The sequence below is a fragment of the Trypanosoma rangeli genome (assembly GCF_003719475.1).
Source record: "Trypanosoma rangeli strain AM80 chromosome Unknown Tra_15.4_contig_00513, whole genome shotgun sequence".
NCBI lineage: Eukaryota > Euglenozoa > Kinetoplastea > Trypanosomatida > Trypanosomatidae > Trypanosoma > Trypanosoma rangeli.
Window position 1 is genome coordinate 1 of NW_021706260.1, and position 9,009 is coordinate 9,009.

At 50.0% G+C, this 9,009-nt stretch overlaps 3 protein-coding genes across 3 annotated transcripts, besides 11 other annotated features; all 3 read left to right on the plus strand.

Annotated features, from left to right (window-relative positions):
* The first annotated feature begins 272 nt into the window (after positions 1-272).
* Positions 273-292: a microsatellite.
* Positions 293-329: 37 nt separating this feature from the next.
* TraAM80_09096 (MFS transporter, OPA family, solute carrier family 37 (glycerol-3-phosphate transporter), member 1/2) lies at positions 330-1,748 on the plus strand (the record flags this gene model as incomplete). The annotated part of the gene is made up of 1 exon (XM_029385800.1): positions 330-1,748. One exon carries the CDS (start codon positions 330-332, stop codon positions 1,746-1,748), a length of 1,419 nt encoding a protein of 472 aa, XP_029234339.1.
* A 222-nt stretch (positions 1,749-1,970) lies between these two features.
* Positions 1,971-2,004: a microsatellite.
* Positions 2,005-2,100: 96 nt separating this feature from the next.
* TraAM80_09097 (putative ATP-dependent RNA helicase) lies at positions 2,101-4,494 on the plus strand (the record flags this gene model as incomplete). Its single annotated transcript, XM_029385801.1, has 1 exon — positions 2,101-4,494. One exon carries the CDS (start codon positions 2,101-2,103, stop codon positions 4,492-4,494), a length of 2,394 nt encoding a protein of 797 aa, XP_029234340.1.
* A 173-nt stretch (positions 4,495-4,667) lies between these two features.
* Positions 4,668-4,687: a microsatellite.
* A 165-nt stretch (positions 4,688-4,852) lies between these two features.
* Positions 4,853-4,885: a microsatellite.
* Positions 4,886-5,011: 126 nt separating this feature from the next.
* Positions 5,012-5,051: a microsatellite.
* Positions 5,052-5,064: 13 nt separating this feature from the next.
* Positions 5,065-5,110: a microsatellite.
* A 426-nt stretch (positions 5,111-5,536) lies between these two features.
* Positions 5,537-5,566: a microsatellite.
* An 81-nt stretch (positions 5,567-5,647) lies between these two features.
* Positions 5,648-5,672: a microsatellite.
* A 371-nt stretch (positions 5,673-6,043) lies between these two features.
* Positions 6,044-6,068: a microsatellite.
* A 138-nt stretch (positions 6,069-6,206) lies between these two features.
* Positions 6,207-6,243: a microsatellite.
* A 259-nt stretch (positions 6,244-6,502) lies between these two features.
* Positions 6,503-7,741, plus strand: TraAM80_09098 (uncharacterized protein; the record flags this gene model as incomplete). The annotated part of the gene is made up of 1 exon (XM_029385802.1): positions 6,503-7,741. The coding sequence occupies one exon, from the start codon at positions 6,503-6,505 to the stop codon at positions 7,739-7,741; it is 1,239 nt and encodes a 412-aa protein (XP_029234341.1).
* A 398-nt stretch (positions 7,742-8,139) lies between these two features.
* Positions 8,140-8,166: a microsatellite.
* Positions 8,167-9,009: the final 843 nt, after the last annotated feature.

Consider the following 9,009-nt stretch of genomic DNA (forward strand, 5'->3'; position numbering starts at 1 on the left):
AAAAAAAAAAACGTGCGTTACTTTGTTTGTGTTGCCTTCTCTGGCTGCTGGTAGTAGGAATAAACAAAAACGTGCTGGAGGGGGGAAAGGGTGGGGCGAGAATTTTGTGTCGCTCATACCTCTTCTTGGTCTCCCTTGCTGTGTGTGCAGAAGTTTGGAGGGAACTGAGCACACACATATTTGTACATTGAAGAAGGAGGGAGGGAGGCAGCACACGTTTTTCCTTCTCTCTGAAGCCACTTTATTAACCGTGTGGGAAAGAGGAGGGAGAGTATATATATATATATATATACGAAACCTGTGTGTCTGTTGACGCCACGCCCTGTATAATGTTTAGGGAGTACAAAGAGATTCGCTTCTTCCGCGTCTTTCTCACACTGTGGATCACGTACGCCACCTACACCGTAGTTCGTCGGCCCTTGAGTGTAGCACGAGCCAATATACAGCATGACACTGGATTCACCCCGGCAGAAACCTCACTTGTAGACTGTGTGTTTGTCTTCTCGTATACCAATGGCCAGTTGCTATATGGGCGCATTAGCGAATATTGGGGGAATAAGCAAATTCTCTTTTATGGTATCCTCTTGTCTGCAACGGCTTTGGTGTGTCTAGCGCTCGCGTCCACGCTCCCGGTTTTTTGCCTGGCGTGGACCATTAACGGCATTGCACAAGCAGCTGGGTGGGCAACATGCCTTTCAATAATGAATGTGTGGGTCTTTCCCAACGAACGTGGTAGAGTAATGGGGTGGTGGTCAACAAACATGGCGGTGGGGGGCCTGATTGGAAATATATTTCCCGCCTTTCTTATCGGAAAGGGGTTTTCGTGGCGTGTGGCGGTTGCGTCTGAAGCAGCGATTATTTTGGCAGTGGGTGGTGTTGTCTTGTTGCTGCTTGTTCAACATCCGAATTTGGTTGGTTTCCCTTCGGTGCAGCAGATTGAAGGAGGCGAGCAACCCACAAGATGGACAAGTATTAATCACTCATTTCCTCTGAGCAAAGACGGTGAAGTGTATAATGGGACTTTGCTGCAACCAACGGGTTTGCCGGTTCAGCAGCATGACCCACTTCAGCAGAATGAGAACGAGCTCCATAAAGAGTCTGGTTCTCTCACATTGTATAGCATCATTCAGCTTCCAGGTGTGCGTGATATTTGCGCATCGTATTTCCTGCACAAACTTGTGCGCTACGGCTTCATGTTTTGGCTTCCGTATTTCGCTGTGCAGGAATTAAAATATACCACCGAGATTGCCGGGTATCTGACGTCTGCCTTTGACATTGGTGGAGTCGTTGGCACTGTAACATCGGGGTACATCTCGGACTGGATGTTTCATGGCCGTGGACGCACGCGTGTTGTTTTGCTCTTTACTGTTGGTATGGTGCTTGGTACCTTGTCTTTTGCCATTTTTTCCAACCTATTTGCGGAAAGAGCTTTGCTCTTTGCAGCGGTGACCGGTATTGTTGGGTTTTTTGCCTTTGCTATAGATGCGCTACTCTCAGGTTCCTTTCTTTTGGACTACCTGGAGCAAATCCAGATGGCCAATCACGCAGGAGCTATCAGCGGCGTGGTGGGCGGTGTCGGATCAGTGGGATCCATCTTTCAAGGTGTCTTCACAGTTGTGCTGAGCACTAGTTCCTGGTCAACGTTGTTTTATAGCTTTGGGTTGGTGACGGCGTTGGCGGGCGTTTTTCTGATTTATCCGCTCTGGAGGGAACTTGAACAGAAGAGCAAAACATCGTATGCAGTGTGAGGGTACCTCTCCAAAGTACAAGAAAGAAAGAGCATACCATCTTTGCTCTCTCTTCCCCGCAATGCTAAGTATTTTACCGGTAAGGAGGGGGAACAGGTGCGTGTTCCACTCCCGTTTTTTTATCTCACTGTTCATGGTGACTGCTCTTTTGCACACATCCATACACGCATGTGTGTGGAGGTATGTGCAGAAGGATGATATTCTGCTTTGCTCGAAGTTTACTTTATATTTTCTCTTCTTTTATTGTTTTTTTTTTAATTTAAATTTGCAATTACCTTGTTTTTTAAATACACAATAATATACGCAACCTGTACGCATTGAGTAGGTAAGAAATTAAAAAAGCCTTCGTTATATGAGTTTTCCTCAGACAGAGAAGAACGGCAACACCAGTGAGAGTCCAGCTCGTGATTTCAACACAGATGAACACGGCGGGGCACTGAACTCTGCTGGGGAGCCATGGAGAGGAGGTCGGTCCCGGGAAAGGGGACGAGGAAAGGGACGAGGATTTTATGAACGCGATAACGAGTGGCGCCGCGGTGAGAACGAACGCGAGAAAGTAAATGAGCGGTTTGCGTGGCGCGGCGGCGGCGGCGGCGGCGGCGGCAACGGCGGCGGTGAACTCGAGGGTGAAGAAGGACCCGGCAGCGGCGGTGGTGGTGGTTGGCCACGAGGCAACCGCAGCGGATATAATTATAATCAGCGTGGCGGAGGTGGCCGTGGCTCTCGTAACTATGGTTCCGGTGCACGGAAGGAGCAGTGGTCCAACTGGCGACAGGGCGAGAGTGCGTGTGAAGGTGGGAACGAACAGCCGGAAATTCGTCGCAGCAGTGGATACAACTACGACGGCAAAAGGGGGCACAAAGAACGTGGTCGCGGCGGTCGCGGCGGCCGTTCCTTTGAGGACGAGCGCGAGTTTGAGGAAAGGGGTCCGCGTCGGACGCAAGAAACGACAGACGACGCCGAGCCGCCACAGTTACAACAATTCTCAGAGGAGCAGCAACAACAAGAACAACAGCAGTACCAGCAGCAGCAACAACAAAGGCCACCCACACAACAAGGCCGTTTTGATGGTGACTACGAGCGTCCACGTGGACGGGGACGCGATCGCGGCGGCCGTGGCAGGGGGGACTACTCCAGGGAGGACGAGGAAGGGGGTCAGCCGCAACAGCGAACACAGCCACAGACACAGGAACAACCTCAGCGGCAACACGTCTCGGAGGATCCAATTTCGACTAACCCTAGTCGCACACAACGTGCGCCACATTTGAGGAAGAATTGCTACGACGAGAGGGAAATAGAACAGCTCTTTGAGCATCATCATCAACAGAAGGGCATTTCCCTGGACAACTATGCCAACATTCCGGTTGACATCATTCCCAATAATATTGAACCTGTGGAAAGTTTTGAGGACCTTTTTGTGGAGCCTGCTCTCTCCTTGAACATTGCCAAGTGTGGGTATAAACAACCTACACCTGTGCAGCGTTATGGCATTCCGGTCTGCCTCAACGGTGATGACTTGATGGCGTGTGCTCAGACGGGCTCAGGAAAGACGGCGGCCTTTCTCGTTCCTGTCGTCCATTACATCCTTAAACACGGTGTATCCCCCGCTCGGAACCGTGTTAGTTACCCTATTGCTGTCATTATGGCCCCCACGCGTGAATTGGCGTTACAGATTTACGATGAGGTTCGTAAACTGACGTTTCGCACCGATATCTTCCACGACGTGGTGTACGGAGGAACACCGTACCCAACACGCTTTGAAAATGACATTCTTGTTGCCTGCCCAGGACGCTTAAAGGATATTTTTGATCGTGGAATTGTCTCTTTCAGCCGGGTAATGTTTCTCATCCTGGACGAGGCCGATCGCATGCTGGAGATGGGGTTTGAGGAGCAGATTGAGTATCTTGTCGCCTCGCGCTATACGGACATGCCAAAGACCACGGACCGACAGACACTCATGTTCAGCGCGACGTTCCCGCAGCGTATTTTGAACCTCGCGAAACGTTATCTCCGTCAGCACTACTACCTTCTTACGGTTGGTCGCGTTGGCTCGACGACGAAGAATATCACGCAGCGGATTGAGCGTGTGCAGGAGTCCGAAAAAATGGACAAGCTGTTTGAGGTGATCTACCAGCAGAAGCAAACCGATCTTGTCTTGGTGTTTGTGGAAACCAAGCGCTCCGCCGAGGACCTTCATTACGCTCTTAAGAGTGAGGGCATTCCAAGCGCCACCATTCATGGCGACCGCAAACAGTTTGATCGTGAACGTGCCTTACGCGACTTCAAGGATGGCGTTACACCAATTCTGGTTGCCACAGATGTTGCTTCGCGTGGTCTTGATATTCCAAATGTTGCGCATGTTATCCAGTACGATCTCCCAAAGGAGATGGACGATTACACGCACCGCATTGGGCGCACTGGACGTGCTGGCAACAAGGGCACAGCCACCTCCTTCTACAACAAGAACAACCGCAATCTCACATTGGACCTGTACAATTACCTAAAGGAGCACGAGCAGGATGTTCCCTTCTGGTTTGAGGAGGAGAAAGAGAACGTGGAGGGGGAACGGTTTCTTGGCGCGAGCCGTGGACGCGGTGGTGGCGGGAGACGTGGCGGTGGCGACAGCCATCACGCGGCCCCAACGCTGTCAAACTCCACGTGGGGCGAGTCTGCACCTTCGCGCGGCCGCGCAAGGGGCACCGGTCGGTCTCAGAACGCTGCCAACGTGGACGATGGGGGTTTTTGAGCACCACAACAGCACGCATCTGTTAGGCATAAGAGGAAAGGGGGGAAGAGGGGAACTACTGGGAAATGTGGGAGCGAGCCAAAAATGGTGTGGCCAATATTTGGTTGCTCAGTGCATTTATTTCCAGGCAAACAACAAGTTATATACGCCCATCTCTGTTTTCCTCTTCACCCTTTTTTTTTGTTTTTTTTTTGCTTCTGCTTTGTGTGTAAAACGGCAACACAAAAAAAAACGACATAACTAGTAAGAATCAACAGGCATTGCAAGAGGAGGGTGCTTCCTCTGTGTGTGTGTGTATATATATATATATGTAATAGAAGGAGAAAGTGAAGCAAAGATAAACGAGAGAGGAAACCAATTTTTATTCATTTTCTTTTTTTTTTGTTTGTTTGGGGGGAGGGAGGGAGGGTCTTGGATTACACGCACGCCTACATATATGCATATATGTATTTTTAAAAGGGAGCGAGAACAGAAGCGGTGAATGGGACAGTTCATGATTGCTTTCTAAGCGCCGTAGGTATGTATGTGTATGTGTGTGCGTGTGCGTGTGCGTTGTGGCCCCAAAATGTGTTTATTTTTCTTTGTTTTTTGTTTTATTTTGTTTTTTTTTATTTTTGGTGAACGGAATAGTGCGAACGAAAGAGAGGACGGGAAGAAAAGAAGAAAAAAATGAAATACAACCTTCTCCCTTCTTTGTTCATGAACGTTTAGTTTGGTTGTTCGTATCCCTGTTGTTTTTTCTTAGGTGAGTGTGGCGGTGGCATCGGTGTCAATGACGTTTTTGTTTTTTTTACGAATTCAGTTTCCAACAAAACGCCGCATGCACACGCACACGCACGAGGGGCACGAGGGGTAATTAGAGTGACGAAACACGTGAAAAGCAACTCGGTGGTGGTGGCGCTGAGGGTTATTGACCAGGAACCACCAGCGGTAACGCGAAGAGACCCGCGGGAGGGTCACGCACCCTGCACACCCCGCGTGCCTGGTACCTCATTTTTGTGTTCTGTTGTGGCTGTCAAGGCGTGAAGGACCGGAACACAGGAACAATAAAAAAAAAACAATAATAATAATAGAAAGTAAGGGTGAGTCAAACGCATGGGCGCGGCGTTCTCCAGCTCTTGCTCGCTCTTAGGAGTCCACCCCCCCTCCCCCCCACACACACGCACAAATACACACACCTCTCATTTTCCTCTCACAACCTCTACGATCGTTGCCGGTGCGCAAGTGCGAGAGTGAAGAGAAACCTCAATAATAAGCGTTTTATCCCGTAACGAAAAGATAAGTGAGAGGCATCTGTCATGTGTGTTCTCTCTGTAAGTGTTCCTCCCCCTGCTGGCAGCGTGTGTGGAGAAGTTATGCGGGGAGTGTTGTACGTATTGCAGCGCCGCGGGTTAGGAGGATGTATGCACCGCTACGCTCAGAACAAAAGCGCGGGATTACGAAAAGAGTGGAAAATAGCAGCCTCTTCAGATACTAAGCGGTGATCCGCGCGGCTGGCCAGGCGAGCGGCAATCGCCACAAACTCTGCTTTGATGAGAAACACAAAGACTAATAATAAAGATGATAATAATAATGAGAGGAAACAAACAAAAATACATTGACTTTTTTTACAGAAAAAAAGGGGGCATGTGTAGAGCGTCTGGTGTGAGTCAGATATTGAGTGGCTAAAGGACGGAAAGCGGTGCGGGGGTCTGCGCCGTTACGGATGTCATTGTGTGTGTGTGTGTATGAGTGTGTTTGTATGTGTGTTTTGCGCTGTCTCCAGTACCTTATTTTGCCATTTCTGCCTCCCTGTCTTTCACTTTTACGTGGGCGGTGTAGCGTGGAGTGAAGAACACCTTCCTACGAGCGAGGGGTGGTGGACCAAATACCGTGTTACTGTGCAGTTGCCGGGGCGTTTTTTTTTTTTAGTTTGCCGCTGCTACCGAGTTTTTCTCTCTCTGTGGAGGAAGGCGGGATTGGCGTGGGCGTCGCCCCGCAGTGACCGTCGTTTGCGTGATTGGGAGAAATGTTTTATAGTCGCATTGCCATTTTGCGCGTGGCGGCGTCATCATCCTCTTCTCGTGTCGCCGGTAGTGCTCATGCCTCCCCCGCTTCACCCCACGAGGTGCTTGGCGTGGCGGCAAGCGCCCCATTTGAGGAGATAAAGGCGCGTTACCAGGAGCTTACGCGTTACTATCATCCGGACATGCCACACGGGGATCCGGCAAAGTTTCGCGAGATCAACACTGCCTACCGTGCGTTGCGTGCGGCATGGCGAGAGAAGAAGGCGGATAAAATCGACCCAGAGTCCTTTTGGTCGGAGCGCAATCGTAGAAGTAGGGACGATTACACCAGTAGCCAGTCGCACCGTAGGGGGCGAAGGGACGATTATGCCAAGAAGAATCGGAGTGGCAGTTTATTGCGGGAGATGTTGTGGATGTACGAGTCCTACGAATTGGTTATCGTGCTTGGCGCGGCGGTGGCAGTTCTTTTGGTTGCCACGGAACGTTATGTGGTCGTGCTTCGCATGACGCGCGAGAAACGTGCCCGGTTACGGGCCATGGATGAAGGGTTTCCACCAATCATGCCGTTGGTTGTTGATGATGAGATGCTGCACAAGTACAATGAACATGTGCCGAAGGAGGAAATTGAGGTTGATGACGCCTTGCTGAAGGAGGAGGCGTACCATCGACGTGCCACCCAGCGACGCTTTGAAGACTTCCGTGAATTTCTTTACATATATAACCCGGAGGGGGTAACCTCGCGGAAGGTGACAACCAAGCGTTTTAGCATTCAGTACATTGACGAAGCCCTCATCCCGAAACGCTGCACCCACGTCTGGGAGTTCAACTCGGAGCAGAGAAATAAGCAGTACGAAACCATTGTGAGGGAGGTAGAAAAGACCCTCGGCGCGACGCCGTGGGCAACGCCCGATGTACAATACATCGCTCCTCTTGTTGCGAAGGGGCTTGCACTTATTCCCATGAATTCTCCTCATACTGCCAAGTGGACGTTTCTTGAGTACAAGGATATGGACAAAGATGGTGAGTCTTCATGTCTGATGGCGCTTAAGAACAATCGCTTTGGGCGTCTTGGCATGTGCCAGCAGGTGACTGTAACAGGAAGTAATGAACTTAGCCCAAAGTTGGTGAAGAAGCAGGAGGCGGAGCTGCAAAGTGGAGCACTGAAAAAAGAGAGCCTTATCCATGGAGGAAAGCTGCCTGTAAAGGACCTGTCGATTCCACTTGAACACATGAAACTATAGGGATATACATTGCTGCAGAAAAACTAGGGATTATGTATATGGAACAAACAGATACTTGTACTTGCTTCTATCGTCTTTACGCATGTCTCTTCACAGCCAATAAACGATGAAATTACACTATTGGAGAGCGGCGACGCAATAAGGGAACAGTAATTAGGATTAGGCAAAAAAAAAAGTAGGATAATACAAAAACTGGGAATAGGGGTAGAATGTTTGTATAATTGCTCTAAAACACTTCCTGCTTTTTTTCTATTAAACCTGAAACACATTTTACAAACAATAAAATGGGGGGGGGAGGGGGGCTATGGGCTGGTGGATGTAGTGAAATGGCTAGAAAAGCCAAATGACTATTTTGGGAGAAGTGAGCGTCACGATGAGCTTCAGTCAATATTAGCGCATTTCTTTTTTTTTTTTTTCTTGTTTTTGCTCCACCTCTTCATTGCTCGATCCTTGGCCTCCACAAGCCACAGTGGAGGGCAGCAAACGTGGCTTCTCGCTTTATGTTGTCCACCACTGAAAATCCCCTGCCCCAGTCCACGCGCAGGCGGCTGGCAGTTGTGGGAACCGAAGGCTGTAACCTGTTACATTCGAAACGAACATAGTTACCATTGGTGAGTATTCTAAGAACGTATCTGCCTACTGGTGGGGGTGGGGTTGTGGATGTTTTCCACGAATCTTCACTTCGATCGTGACTATTCTCCGTTGAAATACCGAGATGTCACACTTTTGAGGTGTACCTTTGCAACATTCCTTCACGCCGTACTCTTCTCCAAGCAAACTCACCAGTGAAGTAATAGAGAAAAGTAACACAAAACCCCAGCGCATAATACACCGCGGCAGGCCCACCAGCTACCACGTGAAGCGTATGCTTTCAGTCTTCGCGGAGGTCGTTCTTCTGGGCCAAGAGGTGCGATTCTGCCGCGTTCACGGGCAGGAGTACCGCACGAGCACTCGCTCACCCATATGCGTATGTGGCACCCGCGCCTCACGGTCGCGGTGTTGTTGCACTGTGCGAGGCGCAACAACGCCGCCAACCAAGCAAAGAGACGTGATGATCCATGCCAGCACTAACTCGACACTGAGTCGGAAAACACCTCGTGACGTATTTGTGACAGACCATGGAGAGGCCCGAGCGACAACGTTGCCGGGCTCTGATCGCACACGCACACACTCCTTTCTTTGTCCCTCCCCTCTTCTTGCTGTGCTACCACACAATGATTCTACTCATGATGCGTCAGGACACACACAACGTGCGTGACTGCTGGATT